The sequence below is a fragment of the Carassius gibelio genome, chromosome A21 (genome assembly GCF_023724105.1).
Source record: "Carassius gibelio isolate Cgi1373 ecotype wild population from Czech Republic chromosome A21, carGib1.2-hapl.c, whole genome shotgun sequence".
In the NCBI taxonomy this organism is placed as follows: domain Eukaryota; kingdom Metazoa; phylum Chordata; class Actinopteri; order Cypriniformes; family Cyprinidae; genus Carassius; species Carassius gibelio.
In genome coordinates, this window is record NC_068391.1 from 14987976 (window position 1) to 15015144 (window position 27169).

General features: G+C 36.2%; 2 protein-coding genes across 3 annotated transcripts; both read left to right on the forward strand.

The window, feature by feature from the left end:
* Positions 1–3379: 3379 nt before the first annotated feature.
* On the forward strand, positions 3380–11229 carry lcp2a (lymphocyte cytosolic protein 2a). 2 transcript variants are annotated; one of them, XM_052537829.1, is made up of 21 exons: positions 3380–3772; positions 4066–4128; positions 5330–5376; positions 6035–6100; positions 6907–6941; positions 7020–7060; positions 7147–7330; positions 7407–7522; positions 7600–7645; positions 7743–7808; positions 7986–8014; positions 8366–8385; positions 8621–8722; positions 8831–8852; positions 8993–9008; positions 9148–9241; positions 9536–9576; positions 9657–9721; positions 10438–10512; positions 10638–10787; positions 10876–11229. In XM_052537829.1, exons 1-21 carry the CDS (start codon positions 3695–3697, stop codon positions 10999–11001), a joined length of 1482 nt encoding a protein of 493 aa, XP_052393789.1. In that variant the 5' UTR covers positions 3380–3694; the 3' UTR covers positions 11002–11229. The 2 variants fall into 2 exon arrangements, with proteins under 2 accessions (XP_052393789.1, XP_052393790.1); XM_052537830.1 differs by having other exon boundaries at positions 3383–3772; positions 7407–7498.
* Positions 11230–13523: 2294 nt separating this feature from the next.
* LOC127942099 (forkhead box protein I1-ema-like) lies at positions 13524–15251 on the forward strand. The gene is made up of 2 exons (XM_052537662.1): positions 13524–14194; positions 14300–15251. The coding sequence occupies exons 1-2, from the start codon at positions 13660–13662 to the stop codon at positions 14812–14814; spliced, it is 1050 nt and encodes a 349-aa protein (XP_052393622.1). The 5' UTR covers positions 13524–13659; the 3' UTR covers positions 14815–15251.
* The last annotated feature ends 11918 nt before the right edge of the window (positions 15252–27169 follow it).

Consider the following 27169-nt stretch of genomic DNA (forward strand, 5'->3'; position numbering starts at 1 on the left):
TGCTACTGTTCTCTCTCTTCTTGTGGGGCTGACAAGAAATGGAAAACCTGTTAAAGTTAAAATTATACAGCATTTATTATTTATTTATTTATGATAGATTGTAGTTATAGTTATTTTACATTACAAAATTGACTTACAACAATACTTACTATGGCCACGATAAAGAACTAAAGTGTTTTTTTTAATGTGAATGTATGTTTATGAAAATAGAAACTTTTTTTTTTTTATAACATCCGTTATAAAAGTTGTATTTACTTTACATAAGCACAAATCACATTTAATGGAACTTAATTGATTTGTATAGTACATCACCACTTGGTGGTGCTATTGGGTCCCATAAATTTACTGAATGAAATTAAATGAAAATGTACATCTGGCAAAATAATAAATAAAAAGTCCTACAATTCTAAATAATTTTGCATAGACCTTGTCAATTAAAAATGCCAATTCACAACATAAATATTCCAAAAAAAAGACTAGCCAAAATGTTAATTTGTAAAGGGAAGCAGCTCAGCTGTATACACTAACAGACACATATGTTGATGTGCGCCAATTCAGTTTTTTCATTAGCCTATAAATGCCATTGCCATTTATGCATAGATAAAGAGGAAATATAACTTGTCTGTTGTATCAAAACTGAGGAAAAACTGAGTATCGATGACAGTTTTGTGATCTCTGAAAACAAACGTGTGGCCACTGAGAGTAATAAACAACCCTAAGCATCAGTGACAAAATGCTAAAATAATTGTGCAATAAAGACAGAGAAGAAAGAAAAAGTTTTTAGTGTGTCACTGTAAAAAAGTGCCATGTAGACTAACGATAGTTTCCACTAAAATAAAGTCAGAGTAATGTTACAACAGAATTCAGTGTGGGAGCTCCTTAAAACAATATTGACATATAAACAACTGGATGACATTACCCAAAATCAAAACTGCTGACTTTACCCTCAAAACTTAAAAAGATTTGAATACACCCACTGAACCACCTTCTACTGCGTGAGCAGCCAGGAAATGGAAATAACTGACAAGACAGGGGTATTATATTTTGGTGTATGACATCAAGTTATGTGATCATCATATCTGAACATCCGTTTACAGCTTTGTGAATCAAATACACTTTACAGCTACATCAAAGTGGTTATTCAGTGATGCAGGTACATTTACCGAGATATTTCCATGAACAAACCCCTGCAACAGGAGCAACTGAAAGCTTGAAACTCATAGTTTCCAGTTGTGGGTGTTACATGCGAACAGTTCAGGGACTGAAGCAGCCACTCGTGTTGCAGGTCACGATCCACATAATCATTCACACGATCTATATGATAATTCCCATAATGCGATCGTTTTAAAATAAGGCATGCGACCAAAACCGTACAACTGTACCAGGTTAACCTTAAGAAAAATGTTAAAAGGGTCATATGATTTCAAGTTTTCCTTACTCTTTGGAGTGTTGCAAGCTGATTATGCATAGATAAGATCCCTGAAGTTGCAAAGACTAAAGTCTCAAAATTAAAGAGAGAAATTAAGACTCTGCCACGCCCCCTAAAATGCCTCATTCAAACACGCCCCCATGTCTACGTCACTATGCGGAAAATTTGAATCAGCTTCGTCAAGTAAGTTTTGTTATTAGTTGAAGTATTTGCTATTAAATGTTCAAATGCTGAGTTTTGCGTGTGTGTGGTTTTGCGTGTGTGGGAGAGAGAGCGAGATGGTCACACAGTGGAGTCGTCTGTCTTAGCCGTCTGTGGCTTGTGTAATGCAAACACATATGAGCTTCATCAGTGTGTCACGTGACTCGTTCCCCTTTCGTGCTTGAACTGATGGTAAAACTGAGGACATTATTAACTGTCTTTACATTTATTTTGAAAGATGAAGCTAGTGATTATAGACGGTTTCATCGGGCGCACGCGCCTGGACCTAAGTTAACTTCCGGTCTGTGTTGTGTATATCGGTCTGGCTGCGGTGCCATCTACAAACGCAGTTAAAGCCAAGGTGATGAGTAGACTGAAGTTGGGCTCAGGTGGTTGTGCTGCGGGATGTGTTTCCCATACATTTATTTATTTTTGGAGACTCGCCACAATTTTAAAACTGATCGATTTTCAAAAAGGCTTCGTTAAATAAACATTAGTAACGTAACATTACGTAACGTACTTCACGTTTAATAATAATTCCTTACATTTATGTTTAAATATCAAAACGAGGCACGGGTGTTTTTATATCGCTGTATTTCTGAAAGAAGATTTGCATGTTATATGCGTGATAAAGCAATGTGTGAGCGTACCAGCTCTGCTTTGTTTATAGCTGTTACTGGGGAAACCTCTATTTCTCGCGCTTTATGTCTATGCTTTAAAACATCTCCTGCTGGCAAATAATGAATTAGCATTTTCATTAAGTCCGCCTGATCCACACAGAAAACACATTTTGTTTGTTATCAAAAAATATCTACTCTAGAGGGACTTGGCTGTTGTTATTGATTCTATTTGGAGTCTACCGGAAGTTAAGTTAGGTCCACAAAAGCGCTCACGCGCATTAACGTTTGTTTATGTTGATGCCGTTGAAACCGTCTATAGAAAGGGACGTTATAGTTCCGACGAGTGCTTGCGGTGTTCAGCCAATCACAACACACTGTGTCAGTTGGCCAATCAGAGCAGACTGTGCTTGTTGGAAGGAGGGACTTTGTAGAAAATGACGCATTTGAGAGAGACGGATGCACAGAGGACCTACCATAATGTACAGTATTCGAAAAATTATGTGTTTTTTATACATTAAACTACGTCAACATATTCTGTTACACCAAATACACAAAATAATGAGCTTTATAAAAAAGCATCATAGGACCCCTTTAATATGCAGTTAAACGAAACTGAAAAAAAATAGCTGTTACTTATCAGTTGTTAAATCTATATTTAAATAAGCAAAATATATAACATGGGAAGCACCAACTAATGGCAAATAAGGCTAAAAGATAAAAAAAAGAAATGGCTATAATAAAAGTACAGCTCTATGTTGTAAACTTCGAAATGTTATTTCATGAATACTTTTCCCAAAGAAAGCCTTCATCATAGCCCTTTGCTTGTGTTCATCAAAATTCAAAACCAAAATTTAGGAATCAAAGGACGTGGATCGATGTAGATAATGAGGCAAATAATTCAAATATAATAATGGAGTTTTAATCTTGCATTGTGTGTCTATGATCTTACCAAACACTAAAATGAATGCAAGATTGAGTCCAGTAGTTGATAATATCCAGTGCTTATAGCCTACATCTGTCTGATGGGGTGAAGATGAATTTAAGAAAAATTATGAAATAACTTCTTTTTTTTTCATGAAGGGGCCGTACTTCCCCCTGTTTGTCACAACAATCATTAACAGGAAGTCTATGGGGAAGTGGATGTCATTCTTTCTTTATATACTGTGCTCAAGCAAATCCAGAGTCTTGGGCTTCTTAGATATTTTTGGAATTTTTAGTAATTCCCCCTCCTATTCATTTGAAAGTGGGTGATTCTGTGACTAAAGTACAATTTCTTGTTGTTTTTGTTTTTTTTTCTTTACATTTTTTTTGTCTCCTCGTGTTCTCAGTAGAAATAGTGTCAGGCACACTGTGAACTCACTGTGAGAGTGTCTACATTTTTTTTTTCAATGCTTGATGGTATCTGGGATTTGATATTCGAAAGTTAAGTGTAGCATTTGGAATAATGAGTTCTGATAGTTTTCCATCCAAATCGGAGGTTCTGAGCTGGGATTCGCAACGGTTAGCAGACTTTCTGAAGAAAGTAAGTTGCTTTCTCTGATCATCTTTCAATGTAAAATATATAGTCAAATTGAAAACATGTCTGTTGTAATCAAAATGTTTCTTTTACAGATGTTTAGCACAGTTTCAAATTTTATACTGTTTAAAACCGATAAATGAAGTTGCATTGCTGAATCATTAATAACATTGAATGTACTACAGACCTATATTTGATATTTGATTATATTTAATATTCCATTATGTTGTTTATGTAGGAGATACGGTTATGTCTGTGAGCCTGTAAATTCAACTGACACACTTTTTCATTATCTTTAGCGGAATCTAACTGGGTGTGATAAGGTTGTGACACGGCATAGCATCAATGGCCAAAGGTTCCTGGTATGTTCCCCTTTAAAATTTGAGTCCAGCGCTTTTGGTGGGACGCAGCCCAAAACTGTGTCTCAGGTCCGTTCTGATCGCAGACAGCAAGGAGGGAAAGTCCATGAAATTCAAGAAGCGCTTAGAAAGCAGACCTGACCATTTTCAGCACATGCCATCATTTAGTATGTCATCATTTAGTATAAGACTATTTTTGGCCCTATGCAATTTGCGGCAATCTAAATAAAATCGGTTTGATTTTAAGAACTTTTTCATTTGCAAACATCTGTAGCTTTTAACAAAGCTAAATATTTATATTCAGACAAAAAATGTCCCCTTTACAAAATAGACGGCTGGGGTCTGACTCAACGTTGTATCATTGTTTTCCTTCGTCCTGCAATTCAGGAAGTGTTGTTATTAGAAACATCCTAAAAAGTAAACTGCTGACTTCTAAAATTAACTTCTATTTCTAAACTACCACCTCCTAATCAGTCAGAATTCACAATTACAATTATTTTGATGGACTGAATCATTATTGCAGGGATGAATATGTTTTTTAATCCTAACTGATGCAGTGCATTTAAGTTTATTTCTCAAATAACCGTGTCGGAAGAAGTACACATTTACATATTCCAGGACGACAATGCAAAGATTCATCAGGCTCAAACTGTGAAAGACTGGCCATCACAGAGTCCTGATCTAAACCCCACTGAAAGCCTTTGGGATGTGCTGGAGTAGACTTTACACTGCCTGTCCAAAAAAGTCGCACTTTTGAATATTTCATTGGACAGCCACCGTGCATTCGTTTTGCCATTGTTTCAGCAATGTTATGCAACATTATTTCCATCAAGAGTTGCGTTCATTTTTGGCTGAGATCTTGCATTGAAAATGGGAGATTCAAACCACTCTTTAAAGTCGACTCCAGCACATCCTTAGACTTTTAAAAGGGTGAAAATTGTTCCTTGTTGCCATTATTGGGTGCATCTTCCAACATGGATGATTAAAAACTAAAAGCTATGCTATACATCAGCTAGGGTTAAAAGAATTGTTGCAAAACATGCAAAATGCCAGAAACAAATTAATCACTGCAATAATGATCCTATCCTAGACTCTTCAGTATTAGCTTATATGAATCCAAAAGACGACTTTCTTTGGGCATATATACTTTCAAAGCCAGTTTGATAAATGAATTTAAAATCAGTCTGTATATTTATTTTTTCAGAGTATGTCTGACAATGACCTTCAAAAGTTCCCTAAGCTTCATGCACCGTAAGTACTGATGGTCTTCTCTGTGTATTTGTCATTCTATACTGGGTAAATCATTGTAAACAACATTAGAATTTATTTGCCATAAAGTGTAGAATAATTAATCATATCCTTTTTTTATTTTCTTAAAGTACATTCACTGTGCTTTAAAACGTTTTTAAAACAACTGTAGCTCATCATGTTGGCAAAATATTTGACAAAGTGTAGAAACAGGTAGAAATGTGCAAGAACCCCACTGATGACATAGTGACAGTAAAAGGAAATACTGCACAGGAAAGATAAACCAGAGAAGCAGATGCGGCATGAACCATTGCGTTGAAGCTGAAGCTGGTTTGCAGAGCACATTTGGTGTGAAATAGTTAAAAACACCGACACTCAAATAAACAGATGTTATCAATTTTTTCCCAAAAGCATATTTGGCAAAGACGGCATACATGGTAAAGGGATTCTTGTTGGTTTTTTAAGCATTGTCAGGTGCAGAGAAACGGGGACAGAAAACTATGGCTCTGTTACCACATCCTGCTTGAGCTGAACCCTCAGCCAGTACATAAAGCAATAATAACATTCTGTTCTTTCTCCTTAAACACCTACTTATCAATCATTTGCTAGTAATTGTGGTTACGCTTGAGGATTTGAAACTGGTTTCTTTCTAAAATTGTAGGCTTATCTCAAAAATTTGTCAGGAAATCAACAAGAAGAGGTTCTTTCCGGCGATTCCAACAATAAGGCCAGTACATCTCTACCATCATAAATCTTGTGCTTTATATATATATATATATATGAAATATTATGTACACTAACATTCAAAGTTAGGTATGTCAGTAAGCATTTCTTAATGATTTAGAAAGAAGTCTTTTATGCTCACCAAGGCAGCATTTCTTGATCAAAACCAGTCAAAACGAATCTGTAATATTGTGAAACTGCGATTTTAAATAACTTTTTTCAATAACTTCGATTTCAAATGTGTGATGGCAAAGATGAATTTCTGTCACACGATCCTGCAGAAATCATAATAATATGCCGATTTGCTGCTCAAGAAATATTTCTTATTATTATCAGTGTTGAAAATGTTTGTGCTGCTTTGTTCTTTTTTTCTTTTTCTGGAAACCTATCTAAGATGATGTTTTGATGAATAAAAAAGTTCAAAAGAACAGCATTCATTCGAAACGGAAACGCATTTGTGACATTAGAAATATCTTATCTGTCATTTTTGATCAATTGAAAGCATCCTTCCAGAATAGAAGTGTTGAAGAACTGACCCCAAACTTTGAAATGTTAGTGGTTAGGACTCTATAAGTATATGGTCATCCAGACACATCCATGTTCTTGTTGAAAGGTTTGTTGTCTCATATATTAACACCATGTCCTCATTTACTCACCCTCATGTCATTCCAAGCCTGAATAATTTACGTTCTCCTGCAGAAACACAAAAGATGATATTTTGAAGAATGTCTTTTGAGGAACTCTCTTTGTTTCTTTTTCTTTTTCTTTTTCTTTAGCAGACAACTAATTATCCTTAGTGTTTTGTAACAGGCCATCCCCAGTTCCCAGCTTCCCACAACCACCAGGTATGATATAAAGTATATTCAATGCTACAAATGACCCTTTTAAAGTGTGTCTAAGAAGTCTGCTGTTGTTATTTTCAGTCGAGCATCATGAGGATCAAGCGTGGGACTCTGAAGAGTTTGTAAGTCTCGTATTTGTGTTTAAAAGTTTTGAAGTGATCAGTATCACATCTGATTGGCAGAGCATGCGTGTTCTTTCCTCCTCAAGGATAGCGATGATGACTATGAGAATCCTGACTCGAATGATGAAGGTGAAGCTAGCGGTGGAGACTATGAGTCCCCAGAGGAAGGGTCCGACAGTGACAACAGCTATGAGCCTCCACCGACCGAGCCTAATGAAGACATGGCTCAGATCTGCCCGGCAAAACCCATGGAAAACAGTGATTATATTGGTACGCACAACTGGACACTCCTTCGTCCTACTGTCTTAGTCTTTTGGGAAAATGATAGGGTTCCTTGTTTTATCAGATAGTAACCGAGAGAGCAGAAGTCAACCCCCTGTCCCTCCAGAGCGCCCAGGCCCTGGACCCGCTCTCCCTCTCCCTGTAGAGCGGCCAAGTGTGAGTCCATCATATTTCCAAACAGTATGTGTCCCGGTTCATTTCTGGTTTTCATTTTTTTAATCTGCATTTAACTCTATATTTAATATTATAATCGATAGGTTGGGCTGCCTATGAGAGAAGAGCGGCCTCTAAAAAGACCCCAAGGTAGGAAAGTTTTCTTAGTTTCAGTGAAAGATGAACTGGGTGCGATGTTGTTGCGAACTTATCCACCTGTTGTTTCTACCGTTCTGTGCTCTTATAGCACCTGCCGTGGACCGCAGCAAAAAGCCAGGAGCTCTGGACAGAAACCACCCTCCAGCTGTAGCAGGTCAGAAATAATAACTCAGAAATAATGCAATTCAGATTACATTGATATGATCTGGTGTGAAAGCAATCAATAAAGATAACGTAGGCAGTGTCTAAAGGGAAGGCTTTGATTCTAAACTGTATTGCAGTTATGAATTATATGTTTTAACAACACTTAGACTGTATTGTGTCTTCACAGGTGGAAGAGGCACGTGCTCGCTTGACAAAGTAAGTTTATTTGGTCCTACTTCGAAGTAGAATTCATCACTATGTGGCTTAGTAATTTTTAACTATTTGCATTTACTGAAAATGTAATTATTGAACAATCTATTAAGTATATATTATTTTAAAGAATAGATTAATAAATATCATGGTTAGCTATATTAATAGATCAATATCATTATATATAACAATATATAAATATATATTATATTGTGTGTGTGTTATAGATATTTATATTACTGTTTGAATGAATATACAATATATAATATACAATGAATATTGTTAACATATTGTAATAACTTACATTTCAATGTTTATGTAAAATGGTATTTCTCTAATATTTTTTTTTTTCTGCAGGTTGGCCAACTGCAAGGAAGGTACGGTGGTTTCCTTTAAATTCCTCTTTTATAGATAAAACAGAAATAACTGCACATGTGCATTCAGCATGACGATATTTAGTAGTATCATTTACTATTTCAAAAGACAGATATTCTCTCGTGCATAAGAGGACACAGAAAAATTGCTCCAAATTACTGTAAATTTCTTTGTTTTGGAAAAAACTACATTACACTGTCCTTCATTTTTTGGGATGTTTTCGTTTGCTTTTATCAGACCTGCAATGGAGCCACCAGGAGACCCAATAAGGATTCCCAAACCCTCTCTTCCAGGGGTGCACAGAAGTGCCTCCTCTGTTACACCAGGCTATCAGAACAGGTTAAATGCATCTTTTATTTATTTAAAAAAAAAAAATTATTATAACTTTACGCTGCACCATTCTTTCACAAAGCTGCCACTGTAACTTGTACCTCGCTTTTCCAACAGAAAACCTGAGCACATGAAGGAGGTAATCACAGTATAAGCACACACACACATAGGCTATATATATATATATATATATATGCATGTATGTATGTAAATATATATGTTTGTGCAACTTGCATAGTTTTCAATCACTCACATTTCAATTTCATGTTTTTTGTTCAGCGGTTTCATGATGACAGTAAGTAACTTTGTCCATATTGTGTGTGTTTATATATTTTGATGAGATGGTTAACATACATTTTATTATCAGTAAAGAAAAAAAAGTTAAGAAAACGAATTCAGTTTTAAGCTTTATTAACACTCTGTAATTCTTACAGCTGCCATGCACAACTCCAACACATTCCCAATGCACACCAGGAACCTTTCACCAAGGCCGCCGGGAACCCACGGAAAGTCCTATCAAACAGACAAGTACGGATTCAAATGAGCACACGTGCATCACGGAGACATCTGCAAGACGTATTTTTGAGAGAGTGTTTGCTGCTCTGCAATACATCTATACAACGTTTATTATCAGATGTCAAGCAGAGGTTTAAATAATGTCGGTTTTAATGTAGAACAGATATCTTAAACACATCTATCAGATGATTGTTCACAGCAGATGCATCTTGCAGAGTGTGCTATCTGGGTGTTGAATTAATCCAGATATTCAGAAATATTAGTTACAATATTATATTTAACAATTTTTTCGGTCACATTTCACAGTGTTCACCCCAATCGATCACTACCAGCAAAACTGCAGGAGGGTAAGCGCGCATTGTATTAGTTTGATTAATTTTACTATACATTTAATGAGAATAACTAATTTTATTTTGTTGAATGAAAGCAATGAACGATCACCAAAGAAGTGCAAGAGGACCACCACTACATGCAGACATGGGCAGCAAGCAGGTACAGAGGGTTGAATCAACAGTCACACCACTACAGATCAACCAGCAGGTGGCGCCTTCGTGAAGCATTTGCTCTCAAGTGCTACTGGAGTCTATTTCTAGTATAGGTTAAAGGAGAAGTTCGTTGAAAATGTTCTCAGACTCAGGCCATCCATGATGTAGATGAGTTTGTGAATGGGTGCCGTCAGAATGAGTCCAAACAAGCTGATCAAAACATCACAATAATCGACATGCATGACTCCAGTCCATCAATTAACATCTTGTGAAGTGATAAGGCTTTTTAACTTTAAACTATCACTTCCGACCGAAATATGAGCCCATAATCTATAAAAACGCTTCCTCCAAAGAAAAAGTCAATTTCCTCGCTGGTCCGTTTTCTTGATGAATTTGTTTATTACAAACACACAGCTTTGCTCTTTTGTAGACATTAATTGATGGACTGGAGTCTTGTGGATTATTGTTATGTTTCTGTTAGTCTATTTATTAGACTCTCATTTTGACGGCACCCATTCACTGCAGAGGATCCAGTGAGCAAGTGTTTCCGATAAAGAAATAGCAGTCTGTTCTACGCTGGAATTCGTTTATATCACTATTAGGTCTCTTTAAAATATTATGGATTTAATAAATCATCATTTTCTTAGATAGTTGTAGAGAAAACAGACAAACATTGCTCATTGGTCACTGTCAGACTTAAAACTATTCCTTCTCCATTTATAGGACATGGATCCAGCTTGGTACGTGGGTCAGATCACCCGCCGTGAGGCAGAGAAATGCCTGACAAGAGTTAACAGGGTGAGACCATTGTGCTCAAATATGACACTTGAAACTACATTTGCATTCTTATTTTCTTATTAGAAATTTATAGGGAATACAAATGTCATTCTTGATATCATCTGTTGAAATGTGCCCTCTCTCAGGATGGGACGTTCCTTGTGCGGGACAGTTCAAATCGATCTTCTAACCAGCCCTACACACTCGTGGTCCTGTACCAGGATAAAGTTTACAATATACAGATCCGCAGAAATCAAGATGGCTTCATGCTAGGCACTGGTCTGAAATCCTACGAGGTATTAAAACGGTTGTTTTTTATATGCTTGTAATCTTAGCTACATGCATAATGACCAAAATTGTAACACTATTGATTGTTTTTGGCAGACTTTCGAGCGGGTCAGCGACATTATCAACCAGCACAAACACAAGCCACTTCTTCTAATCGATGCGAAGAACCGAGAATCAAGCCAACAGAACCAGTGTGCTTTGATTTATCCAGCTAGATATTAAACCTTCATTCTACACAAAACTAAATGACAGTAACCAGTTTTGGTTATTACATTTAATTTAGTTTCACTCAAATCAACACATCATTCATAACCGTTTAATTCTCCCAGGTCTGTAAAAATATGACTTTGGTAGTCTGTAGCTACAACATTATTAAGTTCTGAATGCTGGACATTCCATGAATACATGTTCATATGAAAAACATAATGATAAATCAATACTTTATCAATATTAAGACCGTTTTCGTTATTTCTCAAACTTATCTTTGTATCTTTTATTTGAATTGTTCTACGATTCAAAGTGTTTATTTGTTGTGTTATATTTGTGTGCTCATGCAATTTGAATTGTATATTGACATAGTAATAAAGATGATATAATTATACAAGGAAACGCTATACGTTGCGTGAGGGAAAGAATCATGATTACATCATGCTAACTATCGGCAAGGTTTTGTGTTTTGTGTTTTATTCCTGTGAAATAATTCTGTTCGCCTTCCATCAACAATTTGAGGACTCGCACAGGTCGCCGTTTCCCTAAATGCTCTTAAGCCTGTCAAACTACTTAAAACACTTTGTGGCCCGTGTAGCCAGTGTCCCTGGACATGTCCCCCGGTCTTTGTTTGACCCACCAGCGATACTTCCGCCAGGGTTAAATTCTCTGGTTTGTTTATTTAGATTTGAGTGAACATTCAGCCAATCAGAAGACGAGACGAATTAATCTCTTTGGCGCATCTGTAGCGAGGTTCAAATCTCCTACTGCGCTCGCGATTTCACTTTGATCTCCCCGCGGTTTGGGGGGGGGGGGGGGGGGGTAACATACACCCCAGGGAAAAAACAAAGGACGACTACGTCCTCTTTCAACGGATGCGAGCGATGCAATCGCGACGCGACAAAAGAACCCGTTAAGACCCAGGCATGTGAGCTCGCGCTGGATCCAGTGTGTGTTACTCTCTCTTACCTGTTAGTCGGTGTGGATAAAGGTATAAATGAGTAAATGTAAATATGCACAGCATAATCTTTTTTTTTTTCTTTTTTCTTTTTGTCGCGTTGCGACGCTCTCGTATCCTTTCACAATAAACCAAAGTTTGTGCCGAATACTTATCATATCTCATCATACTTTATCATATTCTAGTACATTAATTGATTAGGCTACAGCTACGTTCTTCACTTGAGCTGGTCTGTAGGAAAGGCAGGCTGTCACGTGACTGATTGTTGCTCGACGTCTCCACAGAATCTACACAGGTGAGATGTGTTGAAAGGAGAGAATTGGCTATTTTAAGGCAGGGGTTTTTTTTTTTTTTTTTTTTTTTTTTTATGGACTACTTGCCAATGTTTTTAAGGGATGAAACATTCATATATGGGCTGTTTTCCATTTTATGTTCAAATTTTTATATAAATAATTGCTTATATAGGTTAAGGCAGTTTTTTTAAAGACACTTTTTTGTCCAACTGTTAATAATTAGGATAATAGTTATTGTTGAAGTGTAGTGTAACTGAAATATTGTGCATTAAATATTTTTATTGCATAACAATAAAGCATAGATGTCCACAGTGGTCTCAAATTCCCGAGTCCTGCAGTTATTTTTAAATTAGGGTTAGAGTTTGAGTATGATATCACAAAAAATAGGTCCCTCTAAGCACAACCAACCGTCCCCCTGACACACACACACACACACACACACACACACACACACACACACACACACACACACACACACACACATATACACTTTTAAAATGGATGCTATGCTATGAGCATGAAGCATACACAACATGAAACAAGATCACACCTAAGAATGAATCGCCCAGAGAAATAAAATCCCTAGTTAATAAAGAAACTTTTAATAAAGATTAAAACTAGAGCTGGTCTGGGTGGATCTGATACATCAGGGCAAAGAGTTTAAAAGTTTGGGGGAAGCAACCGGGAAAGCACGATCCCCTCCAAGATTTAATCTAGATCTAGGAACCACTAATAGAAGCTGATCTGATGATATCAGGCTACAAGTGAAGCGATCCAAGAAGTTAACCGAGAAAAAACTGCATGACGTTGCGTCTTTAATGTTTATAATGCCACTGAAACCACGTAGGTATCAACATATAATTAGCCTAGACACTTACATTTGCCAGCACATTGGACATTACATGTTTCACAGTAAAATTCCAAGTTTTATTTATTTGTTATGTTTGTTAGTGACTTCTTTCACTATAAACACACAATAATCACCTTGTAAGTGTGAAATATTCATGTAAATTGTTCTACTTTTTTAACTACTAAAACTGTACCATTTTACTTGCAGTGAACAAAAGAACATAAGAGACTTGCAAAAGGTACGATGTTATGTATAATTATATGGAACAATTATTTGTATTTTCATGTATTATAAGGCAATTTTTACTCAGGAATTTAACCAAGTTAATCTATCCAAGTCACTCAAGCAACTTAAGATATTCTACTGATATACTGATATATCAACACCCCCCACCCCCCCAAAAAAATGAGAGCGGAGGTGTGACACTAACAACCAATCAGAGCAAAGAGGGTGTTACAAAACGTGTATAAATAGTTCAGGTGAGACAGGTGTCAGGTTGTGATGCACCTGACCAATCCACCTGTGTTAGAGGCATCAGAGCAGAAGTGTTTTCTCTCAGAACGACGGAAAGCATGACGTCATTTGTTCCACAAGCCCTTTCACCCCAATTTCACAGCATGGGGCAGGAGTCCCAAGAATTCAGCTTATATGGTGACAACTTCTACAGCACTCAGCCTGCGCCTAGTCCACAGCAAACCCTGCCGTCGGCTTACGATTTCGGAGAATACGCTGGCCAGACCCCCAACCCTTACCTGTGGTTCAATGGACCCGGGATCAATCCCGCTCCTCAGCACTACGGGATGACAAAGCCGTACGTTGCTTCAGGCGGAATCGGAAGCTCGGAAGGTGGTTTCAGCTGGTTCTCCATGCCTTCCCAAGAAGATCTGATGAAACTTGTGAGACCTCCCTACTCTTACTCAGCACTTATTGCGATGGCAATTCACGGAGCCCCAAACCGTCGCCTCACTCTCAGCCAGATCTACCAGTACGTGGCTGACAACTTCCCTTTCTACAACAAGAGCAAAGCCAGCTGGCAGAACTCAATCCGGCATAATCTCTCACTCAACGACTGCTTCATGAAAGTACCCAGAGATGACAGCGATCCAGGTTAGAACATGTTGAAACTTCTTCTTGCATAACTGCTTTGGGTTTTAGTTTAGTTCTAGTTCATTTTTCAACTGCCAAAATAACAAGGTTTCTTCTGTTGAACAGGCAAAGGGAACTACTGGACCCTCGACCCAAACTGTGAGAAGATGTTTGATAATGGCAACTTCCGTCGCAAGAGGAAGAGAAAGTCTGACTCTCTGGCCGAAGAGGAGGGAAAAGGCTATTCTGGATCGGACTCGGCTCTATCGAGTCCGAAAGAGCCCAGTGATTCCTCAGAGAGAGGAAACTCTCCGGTTTCCAAAGAACCGACTCCGTGTCTCAGCGGCTTTCTAAGTCAAATGGGTGATGTGGCTAAAGGCTCAAGAGAAGCTCTTCTCCAATCTCCTCTAGCTTTGCCTTTGAGTCAGAGATCTTCTCAGACTGGGGCATATGACTCGTACTCACCGAACGCTACTGTGCCGCAATGGGAAACCCACATCCCTCCTCCCGTCCCATCCAACATCTCCACTTCATACACAGACAGCTATAGTGACTCTATGATCAACCAGTACACCAGCCAGCTCTATCCAGTGATGGGCTCCTCTGACTTGCTGTATTCACGGGAGGGAACAGAGGTGTAGCATGGGACGTAGCATTGTCAGGTATGAACTGAGGCGGAGGGAGCTTGAGGGAGCAGTTGGCCTCCATTGTGAGCCACCGCAGTGCCTGAGTCAGCAGGTCCGAGTGGTCCCAGAGGAGATTCCCTCGATCAGACAGTTGTGTGAACGCCCTCACACGCTCTTCTCAGCTCGTCGACATCATCTAATTCATGTTGCAGCTGAAAGACAACTGTAATCGCCCCAGGCTACTGCTCCCAGTCCCGTTTTTATGTTGCGGTTTTTGTTATGTTTTTGCAATGCATTTCTCAGCCGTGTTTAGTCGAAGCCTGGAACATACATAATAATTGCACTGAATTTCGACATAAACATGAATTTGTCCAATATTTTGTATCCGTATTGTTCACTTTATATATTTTGTGATTGTAATATATATTGTATTTGCCAAAATAAACATGCATATTCGCAAATTCTACTGTTCTTATTGCTGTTATACATTTATGGTCAAATAAGTGAATTGAAATTAAGCTGGAAATGAAAAAAGAAAATAATCGAAAGATATAGGAATGTTGCCTTTGCAACTAACTAATATACTAAAATGACTAAACATGAAATAAAATCAATTAAAGCTAAATAGAAATATAAAAAGAAACTAACACGAATCTCAGAAAAAACTTGAAAAATAAGTGAACTAAACTGAAAAGCTAATTCAAATATTAATAAAGTGTTTAAATAATACTGCACCTTTAAAATTCGGTTATCATTTACATTCATGTCATCCCAGTCTTTATGACTTTCTTCTGCTGAACACAAAATATTATTTTTAATGTTGTTGTTTTGAATCCCGTTGTACTTTCATTGCATGGACAAATAAGTAAAAATAATATATCTTCTATTGTGTGTCAGTCATACAGGCTTATAACAACAGGAGGATGAGTAAATTATGACAGTACTGTAATTTTTGGTTTAATTTTGATTTATTTAGTACTTCTGTTGCTATGTATAAATCTTGACACTGAAAACACATTTTCCACTATAAATTAAAGACTGAAGCAATAAACAAATACTTATGAAGCTCATTAAAACAGCTTAAAATCTAAATTCAAACCATGAAATGAATAAATGTGTGAATGAATGTTCAGTAAGATGGCAGAAATGCGACGCATCAACGCATCAAAAACCCAGTTTCTGTCAGATTTATTATTCAGCGCTTATCAAGATGTGAATGTCAACACTTGTGGCTCAGTTTTAGTGACAGAACTGCCTGCTTGCTGCCAAAAGAGTCAGTGATCCATCCCTCACGAAAGCAGACGTGTGGAGGAAGATCACATAGGAACCGTTAAACAACACGCCTTAAACACGAGAAGAAACAGCCATCATTATCAACAAGTCCCAAGTCGTAATTAGCGTTTTTGGCTGACTTATGCCCAGTCTATCTGATCCACACTAAAGAGGATGTCAGGCAGCAAATAAAGACTGTGAAAGGGCCGATAAACCTAAATGACTTAATGTTTAAAAAAGCCAAAAACACTTCATGCCTAAAGAGATCAACATGTGATTGTCAACACTAGAGTCTGTTATTACAGCCACTGACCCACAGTAATAGAGAGGTGAGTGGGAACACAGCTAAAGGAACCGTTAAACAACAAACCATATCGGAAAAAAAAAAGACTGGTTTGACAGCCAGAGGGACAAAAAAAGATATATTGAACAAACTTGTTCCTCAGGGTCTCAAAGTCTTTGGTTGCAAACAGCTACTCGGATGAAAGACAATATTCCACACAAGACTACAGATCTTTGTTGGGATCAGCCGGGCTGTTGTATAACGGTCTATTATTCATAATGTTCATTTCTTTACAAACAAATCATGGAGAGAAAAAAAACTTTAATAAACACTCTTTAAAAGACATCCTTGGTTCGATATAAATAAAGGGATAGTTCACCCAAAAAATGAAAAATAAAAATCATTTATTCACCCTCCACTTCTTTAAAACAGTGTTTAAACAGGAAGCAAAGTTGGGGGAAATTTGGGTCAGGAAAGGTCCACAAGCCAGGACTCGAATTCGGGACACCCAACAGTGGCACTATATGTTGGCACGCTGCCCCAAGTCTATTGGCGCCAGCAAAAGAAGATATTTAAAATAATGTTGGTAGAATAGCCATTGACTTCCATAGTATTTTTTCTTCTTCTTCTTCTTACTATGAAAGTCATTGGCTATCATCATTTGTTTAAGTTACCAACTTTCTTTAAAATATCTTCTTTTGTGCTCAGTAATCAAGAAAACAAACAGGTTTGAAACAAAGGATTTGTAAGTAGTGACGATTTTAATTTATGGGCGAACTAAATGTTTTGTTTGTTTTCTTGTACACTCTCAGTTGTTCCCTCGTGGAGTGAATCTGCTGACTGGCATTCTCTGGCATATCTTATAGAATATGTCACACACTGTTTGCTGGTTTTTTTATTGTTGCACGTCAAGACTCGGGACTGCGAATTAAAAACTGAAGATCTATTCAACAAGCTGATAATTTGGACCTGTTGGTTAACATAAGTACACTGTAAAAAATTTCTTGTTGTTTTTACAAAAACTATTTGGCAGCTGTGGTTGCCAGAATAATTTTGTAAAAATACAGAAAACTGTAAACACATTTACGTCAAAAACTGTTAATTTTACAATATAAAGCTGTAATTTACAAACAAGAAAATGTGAATATAAACCAGTAAATTCAACAACACACAAAATTAAATCTGTTTTGTACCTTGAAAATACTGACAACCACCATAATAATAAAGATGGTACTGTATAAGAGAAAGCCACATGAAGTATCAAAGCTCATCACAAGTAGCTTCACCACAAACAGAAGTATATATTAACATATAGAAGGTGCACATTTATGGAAACACAAAACACCATCATGGTAACACACGTGATACTTAAATAATGCAAAAAACTTTCATTAAGCAACAGAAGATGTAACATAAAGCTCAAATGTACATAACTGATAACAAGAACTATTTAAAAACATGATTATTTAAACAAAATACTTTCAAACGTGGAGTGTCACGCAGGGAATTCTGGGAATATCAGTTTACAGTTTTAGACTGTAAATTATACATTGATTTGTTCTTTTTTTACTTCTAAAAGCTGTATAATTAACATAATTTTACTGTAAATTTACATTAAATGCTTTGTTAGATCTTTTACAGTTTTTCCCTGTATATAGTACGGGAACTTACTGTTAACCTATTATCAGTTTTTTTCCGTAGCGTTTTTACAAAATTTTACAGTTAAAATTACACTTATTTTTTACAGTGTATTCTGTCCTCAGTGGTCATGAAAGAAGTCAAAAAAGCAGAGAAATGCTGAGGAGCAGACCTGCTGACTAATGGTGAAACATCCTGGCTTCCACCAGCTCATTTGGATAAGGAATTTGTAGCTGGAAAATAAAACACTGATGAAAAATAGGAAGATCATTCTTTCAGATTAGAGAGAAGTGGATCAGCACTTGTTTCAGTAGGTTTTCACCTTTCAGTTCCCTGAACCTGATCTGTCCCCCTAAAAAATACAGAGGGTTAAAAGTCTTAAACTACATTGGAAACCTGGTATTTAATCAAATTTGATGAAAAATGTATAGTGTTTGACAAACATTAGTTATATTGAAGATTCAGCACTACTTGAAAAGGAAGGTTTGTGCAAATACATCAGATGCTCTTGGTTCCTTTGCAACAGATTCTAAAATTCACGTTAATATTTCAATTAATAGTTGTTTTTCTAAATGACTCAAATTATAATGTATATAATACAAATTGTAATGAAAAACATATTTTTACACAAAAGTTTAAACACATTACACATTATTTAAAAAGGTCAAATAGATTGGCATTGGTTATATATACTGTATAAAAGGTCTCTTAGGTCTAGTATTGTGTGTGTGTGTGTGTGTGTGTGTGTGTGTGTGTGAGCAGCAATGCCAGGTTTATCAGTGAATCTGTGATGACCTGGTGATCATGAGGTCTCTGTTGTGATGCACATAAATATATATATATAGACATATAACAAAATAAAATAAATACACAATAAAATAAATACAAAGGGTTTATACATAAACAAAAGAGCCCACTTAGATTTGTATGAAAAGTTCACATATTCTTGCTTCCGTTGAACTCTTTCTGAAATCCATGTTAATATGTGTTTATTTTTCTAATTAACTTTTGAATCATTTCGTTATGCTAATAGTAACATTTGTAATGAACAGAACCCATTAAATAAATAAAAAAAATGCTTTGAGTATCAAACATAAGTCAATGACTGAATCCATCAATGAACGAATAAATGACATGCATACATACATATATTATCAAATCTTCATTTGCCCTATTAGAGACTGACTTTTCTTGTGCTAAAATGCGGGGGAAAGTCTAATGAAAAGTCTTTCCATTTACATTTATTCAGTTAGTCTGAACAAGGTTAGATTCAATGTAAGGTGGATAACAAGCATTTATAAGCATTAATGTGTTTCTATATACAACAGGATATACGTCTATAACATTAGGAGTTTGAAATGTATTTATATTTAAGTATCATTTTAAGTTATATGTAAGCTACCCCACTATATCTAATAATAAACTATAATGACACTGCCTACTTGGATAAATCCCCTATTTTAGCAGCGTGAATGGTCAAGATTTATGGCCCAGCGGCAGCCCATGAAGAGAATCAGCCCAGTGCTGATATACTGATACAACAATCATCTCCGCCTGTGCCTGTGACATCTCTCCTTCCCTGCAGCTCTCGATTCCTCAGGTGTTTATTGTCAAAACACACGATTCACCGTCTCCACACAACAAACTGACTCTAGATTTAGATGTGTCACTTTGATCTAATCGATCGAATCTCACAACACAGGGAGTGTGCCGTGTGTTTCTGGCCAGGTGCCTCGGCTGCTGTCTCCTGCTCTCATCTACTGCAGGAATGCCTCTGGCTTAAAGTATGTGGACCTGTCAAAATGCTGTGTTTATGTTGCCTAAAGTTCAATACACCAATAAAAAATGTCATTGATGTATAATTACAACAACAAAAAAAAGTAAGACATTGCATTTGGTTTTACTTTAACAACTTTTAGTTCACGGAAAGTTCCCGGAATTATAGTTTTTGGTTCTACAAAAAATAAAATAAAAACCTTTGTAGGTTTTTGTTTATAAAACATAGAGCATTTGGTTCCCCCAAAATAACTAAATGGGAACCATATAATTCAGGGGAAATGTTTAGTGTTCATTTATTTTATAAATATATGTATTGCTGATTAATCAATGACGTCTCTTATGCTGTTAGTATTGTTATTAATATTGTTTCAAATTTAATTTATTTAAGTGATGGTAAAGCTGAATTTTCATTATTCATTATTCCAGTTTTCAGTGTCATATGATCCTTCAGAAATCATTTTAATATGCTGATTTGATGCTCATGACACATTGATGCTCACGAAAAGTTTATTTATATTATTATTATCAATGTAGTTCAACTCAGTACTGCTATACAGATATGACAAAAAAAAAAAACATTTGCTAACCTTAGTGGAACTCTTTGGGTTTGCTGGGTTAAGTCAATAATATGTTAATAATAAAGATAGGTTTTAGACATTTTTAATGGAGTATTCAATAAAGAAATATTAAGCTAATGATTGCAGTTAGCTCTCTTAGTGAAATGGTGCTGCCTCGCTCATTTAAATCCATTTAAAGTGACATTAAGATCTCAGTCTTGGCGTCTGTGCTTCACAACAGAGACCTCATGATCACCAGGTCATCACAGATTCACTGATAAACCTGGCATGTGCCGCTCACACACACTCACACACACACACACATGGCTAGACCTAAGAGACCTCGCCCTACCTTCATACACACGTTCCTTCATCTCCATTCACACACACACAATAGCTTCAGTGCTGTCTGGCCTCGTTGAGGTGGCTACTCTTTTGAGATCCAGTGAGCTGTCTCTTGACCAACGGCGCTGTAAGTGTGCCTTCTGTTTACTGACACATGCCACATCAGTGGGCCAGTGTTGTTTGTAAACACAAGGCCCGACGGGGCGATAGATGGAGAGAACGTGATTAAAGACGCCCTGCAGCCCCATCAAGTGCAGGTGTGGAGAAAACCTGTTGGATTCAACGGAGCAGATGTTCCTGAGGAGATGTTCCTGATCAGTGAAAAGTGAGAGTGAACAGTGCAGCTGGAAAATCCATTCAAGCAGCAAGCTTTTTATATGCTGTTCACTATGTAACATACATCTTGAAGTTGCATAAATTGCAATCAGAGTTCATTATCAAGTGAATTTACACATAAATCCACAATAAACGAAAGATGTTTGTTTTAAAACTAGTTGCGTTATGATCGTTGAATTCTGTTGATCAGGCCTTTACTTACAAATATGAACTTATAGAAAGTATTTATTCGAAGTGAAAAAATGTAACTATATTCACGTAACAAATGGGTTCACACTAAATAAATGAACACTGTGCATATTCATGAGCATACATTAAAGATATATTTGAATTTGAATACTTGTGAAAAACAGTGCTGCAGGAATCAAGTATTAATAATTATTTAAATATATATATATATATATATATATATATATATATATATATATATATATATATATATATATATATATATATATATATATATATATATATATATATATATATATATTAATACACTATTAACACACACAAATAAAAAAAAAATTATGTAATGCTTTGTAATGAGTTTTCAAATGATTTTAAAATCTGCAGTGTTCACCAAGGCTGTATTTATTTGACAGTGTATATAATAACTGTTATTATGTTATTTGAATATATTTTACAATGTAATGTAATGTATTCCTTTAATGCAAAGCTCAATTTCAGGCATAATTACTCCAGTCTTCTGAGTCACACAATCCTTCAGAAATGATTCGAATATGCTGATGTTTTTATAAACAAAAATTATATTAATATCAATGTAAAAATGTTTGTGCTGCTTAATAGCTTTTTTTTATTATTAGAAATGCATACTATTAAATGGAAAGACTGGCATTTACATTAAATAGATTTATTATGGAATGTCTTTATTGCCACTTTTAATCCATCTTTGCTGAATATTTATAAATAAATAAATAAAATCCTACTGATCTTGTGTCCCAGACTTTTGAACAGTCTATATAATAAAATGAAATAATAAGAATTAATAATCAATTTTCAATGAATAAATGCTCCAGATTCTTGACATTACCTGACTGATGTATGTATGTATAAGTCATATTAAGTGGTGTTTATAGTTTTGAGTATCCGTGAATGAATGTGGGGTTGGACTGTATTCAGTGAGTTTTACTGGTTTCTATTGCTGAAATGGTTTGTGTCTCATCTACACGTTTGCCTGTTGTTCCTTATTCTGAGAAAAATCCTAGAAACTCCCTTGTAATTCTTGGAAAATGTCATGTTTATTAATGAGCACGTTTCAAGATTCAGTTACAGCTCAGGCCTGTGCAAAACTGTTACATTCACTATGATGGTTTTCACGTGTCAGAGCAATCCAATCCATGTGTTGCCAAAGGACACTGTGCTGTGTGTGTGTGTGCTTGATTTAGCATAAAAGTAGCAGTTCTCTCAGACATAAACTTTGTCTGAGATGGCTAGTATTCCAGATTCTCTTATATAGGTACAGTGGCAATTTGCATGAAAATATGGAGGGAAAAGTGGTGCTGGAATGAAATCAGAAACAGAGAAGGATGATCTATATTGTCTGTCTGCCTTTACTGAACTCTGAAAAACAAAAAATAAACATTATGGGGATTAAGACGCACCGAAGGAAATTCTAAAAAACAAAATAATGTATACACAGCAAAAAATGTTCTTTAAAATGATACAAATACAAATGAGAAATAAACAAAAGTAAATAAAAAATTTATGAGCACAAAAATCTAATTAATTAATAAAGAAAATTAGTTAAATATTTAAATGATATACAAATATAAACAAATAAAGAGGTAACGGCATACATTAATTTTTATTTAATTTTCAGATAATTATTGTTTTATTTTCATAATTTATATATTATTTAATAAACAAATGTATTTATTTATTCATCAATATTCAATAATAATTATTTATCTTCATTTATACCATTTATTTTCCATCTGATATATACTATAATCACTCACAAAAATCTTTAATTCATAACAATTATATCACAGCAAATCTCCATAAAGAAAATGAAACCAAAAAAAAGCATAAAGCATAAGCAGTGCCTCTTTTATAGTATTTCGAAGTAATTTTTTATACTAATTAATTAAAAGGCATCTAGCATCAGGGTTTCTAAAATTAGGAACAAGCCATCATTGCATGTGAACTTAACAGAAATCATCTAAAGCTCTAAAGCTTTTTCTTAGAGGAGATCATTGTGTAGGCAGTGAATTAAACATCAGTCCTAGATTGCTTTAGATATGAACAAACCTCTGACTGTGGCACATGTCCTGCCCCAGCATGCCTCATTTTCGTTGACTGCTTGCCGGACCCCTATAACACAGCTCTCTACCCCTATAGACCAGCACCAGTCCCACGGGTTTCCTTCAGGACGCCTTAGAGAGGCCGGGTATGAAAACAACCCAAACTCTTACAACTTCAGATGCTTTTGGCGACAGTCATGGTGACTCCCGGCTTGTCACTGTCTGGCCGGAGGATTAGGTTTACTGTGTGTCAACAGATTTGTCTCGGTATCAATAAATATCCACGCCCAAACACTGTAATCAGAAAAATCAGGCCGGAAGAATTATGCAAAATGACATTGTTGAAGCGCAAGGATTATTAACTGTCTATGAAATGTGACACTGGAATATTTGGTGGGAAAGGCCAGAGGAACATAAATAAGACTTATGTTTGATTCCTGGGGTCTTTACAAGTCTGTGCAGGTGGACATGCAAACATCAGTCTTTGTGGAGACACTCATTTCCATATTTTCAGATCATCAAGCCATGAAGTACACAAGAACAAGTGTCAGAACCTGGAGTTACTGCTAAACTGGATCTAAGACATGCGTCTACATCTGCTAATGCTGTTTTCCCCTCCTAATAGAGGACAGGGGTCTTCTGTTAAACCCTGTGGCTACAGACACAAGCGTGTGATAAATCAGAGCATCACTTTCTCTACCAACACGGCAGGCCATTTGCCATTTTCCTAACTTCCAAAACCATAAAACTCTTCGAAAGTCATGCTGTTTAGAATTTCAAAGAGGGGGAGCTGCACTTTGCATGTCTGTGTGAAGTATTTCCATAAAACCCCACTCATTTCTGAGAGGAGCGCCTTGAGTGTTTTCTAAAAACCTAATGACAAACTAACAGATCTGGGTGTTGAAACAGAATGACATTTATTTGTTTTGGATTTGTCTTGGAGCATTCTCTGCTGTTCTGTGAGCTCCTGCACATGCTCGACTCTAGCGGTTTCTCATTTGTCAGTGGTGGCTTTCTTTTGTTAGACCCTGATCTCCGAATGGGCGTGGAGGTGCATTCAAGAGTGAGTTGGATGACAGGAGTTTATGAACCGCAGGGCTGTCAGAGGTGGAGAACGTGCCCTCACAAGCCCCCGGTCGCCCCAAGGCCGTCCCGATGGCACACTGACATCCCAATAACCCGATACACACACACACACACACTCACACAAATATAAGCATTGGAATACAAACAAAATGTCACTGTTATGCAAATAGAGGTCAAGCTGCTGCTTTTTATGCAGCTCTTACAGAGTTGGTTGATCTTAAGCCTGACGGGACATCTCTGTGTTAAAAGCCAGCTCTAAAGGATATGCTTCGAACCGCTCAAGTGTTAGAATACACTGCCCTCTGATCTTTCTATTATATGTCCATCTCTCTTCTCTTTTCATTTAAATATTTTGGCCTCTACAATGAGCAATTAAGCATGACCCTTTATCAGTTCTCTATGCAAACACTATGTCTCAGTAGGTAGACCTCTTTTTTTTTCTCCTAAACCTATGACCAAAGTTTTTTTACTTGTAAAGTCCCTGAGACATTTGATAATGACTTAACTGAAATAAATCAAATAAATTCATTCTAGGATCGCAAAATTGTAACACTGTTCTTTTTTTAAAATTTTATTTTACATTTTACATTTTAAATTTGAAAATAGAAAATTTGTAAAAAATTAAATTTAAAACACATATAAATATTTTATGTATTTTACTATTTATATTTATATGATATTTAATAATTTTTATAAAAATATTTATACTATTTATATTATTTATATGAAATCTGTATTTGAAATATATATATATATATATATATACATACATACACACACACACACACACACACAAACACACTTTATATATATGCACGTTATACTATATAGGGAGAGAGACATGTAAAATGTACTTTATACATTTAATTTATTATGTATGTTAATAAAATATAATATAATATTGCATATTCAAATATCATATAATACTATTTTTGTATTATATTTTTGCATTTTTTAAATAGATATTTATATCATATAATTAATGCTGTATATTACAATTTTCATTGACTACATATACACAGGCATTCAAAAGTTTGGGCTTAGAACGTTTTTTACTTTTTTATTTTTATTTTAAGACATTAATACATTCGTTAATATTCAACAAACTGATCAAAAGTCACAGTAGAGACATTGTTTCCACAAAAAAAATTTCATAATAAGTGTTGAAGTAATGTTTCTACAGCAGTAAATTATTAGATTTCTGAATACCTGATGAAAATTAAGCTTCGCTACCACAGAACTGAATCACATTTTACAGTATATCACAAAAGAAAATGTTTTATAATATCAGTTTTTACTTTATTTTTAACAAATACATGCAGCCTTGTGACAAATAATAAAAACTAATTTCAATAACATAAAAATCTTAGGTAGTGTCAATATTTGAACATTTGACAGGTAGTGCAAATTTCAATTGGAAACATAAACCTAATTGAAACTTGAAATAGAATTTGTATCCTAAAACAGGAATGTTCCTCCTCTAGCATTTCTCCAGCTTTCTCTTTCTGCGGTGCTGACTGGGGCTCTGCTCTTGTCTGTCGCTCCTCGGAGGGTGCAGGAGGTCGGAGGATTTACCTGCCTCGCGCCCCAGGCTCAGAACTATTGCTCAACAGAATCCGATGAAATCAGTAAATCTCCTGCTACACCTGCTTGATCACCAGCACCTGTCTGGAATAGAAACTGTCCCAGACTTTAGAGAAAGGGGAAGGAAAGATGGACCACACAAGAACATGCGCAGAACTGTTAAAGTAATGCTCCAGTTGTACACACAGCAGTGAGTCCGACGTGTTGATTTATAAGAACGATATATGACATGAAGCGGTTAGAGCTGGCAGGGTGAAGCAGGGTGAAGCGGGTGAGGGTTGAGGGGGTGTCACGGTGGCGCGTGCTGATGTTCGAGAGGGGACGGCAGGCAGCAGGTGCTTGTTGACACCCTAAACACAAGCAAGGGCACTGCCAAGCCCTGGAATAGACACAGATGAGCCGGGACCTGCATCCTCCTGCCTTGCATCTCAAACAGCCAACTTGGTACGTTAAACATGTCAACAGAAAAATGACAGAAGAAAAAAAAGAAAAAGAAAATGTGTGGAGATTTGGGAGATAAAGGCAAACACGAAATGACAGACGAAACCTGTACATTGGTTTCCTCCATCTTTCAGTTACAGTGTCTTTTTTTCTGTGCTGCGACATCAGGACAATTGTTAAATTAGGCAAAAAGTGTGAAGGTCTTTCTGTATAACTACATTTCCAAAGTACAAATTGTACCAATACAATGTTATTGTGTTGTGACTGCTATAATGGGTTGCTAAGTTGTTCAGAGTGGGTTTTGTGTTGTTTTTCGGCAATGTACTCCAAGTATCAATGCTATTCTGCTTAGATGTGGCTCATGTTTTAAATATATATATATATATATATATATATATATATATATATATATATGTATATATTGTCCAATGCAGGAAAATGAAGATCTAACAGCTCCTCAATCCTCAGCAACTCGCATAACTTGAGGAATCATTTGCGCCCGTAACACACTTAGTTTTACGCTGACAATTAAGTGTTTGTTCAAATAGCACTAGCGATGCTTACCTTAGCAAGAAGCCCTAGTTAGTGGTGTTACAATGCAGGCAAACACTTAGCTAAAATAATGAATTGCTTGAATTTATTTTTCCATTCCTTTGGTCTGTTTATCCTCCAGTGCCCATATTAAACACTGGCGTCACTTTGAAGTGTGTACACTAAAACATGGCTGAACTTTAAAGCTTGTTTGGTAAACTCATGGCACTGCAGTGTCACCATCCCCCTGGACA

Bases quoted from the DNA above. Each gene is read 5' to 3' on its own strand.
- lcp2a (XM_052537829.1), top strand. From the start codon at position 3,695: ATGAGTTCTGATAGTTTTCCATCCAAATCGGAGGTTCTGAGCTGGGAT. The intron at 9,722-10,437 runs GTACAGAGGGTT...CTCCATTTATAG, and splicing joins CAGACATGGGCAGCAAGCAG to GACATGGATCCAGCTTGGTA. The intron at 10,788-10,875 runs GTATTAAAACGG...TGTTTTTGGCAG, and splicing joins CTGGTCTGAAATCCTACGAG to ACTTTCGAGCGGGTCAGCGA.
- LOC127942099 (XM_052537662.1), top strand. From the start codon at position 13,660: ATGACGTCATTTGTTCCACAAGCCCTTTCACCCCAATTTCACAGCATG. The intron at 14,195-14,299 runs GTTAGAACATGT...TCTGTTGAACAG, and splicing joins CAGAGATGACAGCGATCCAG to GCAAAGGGAACTACTGGACC.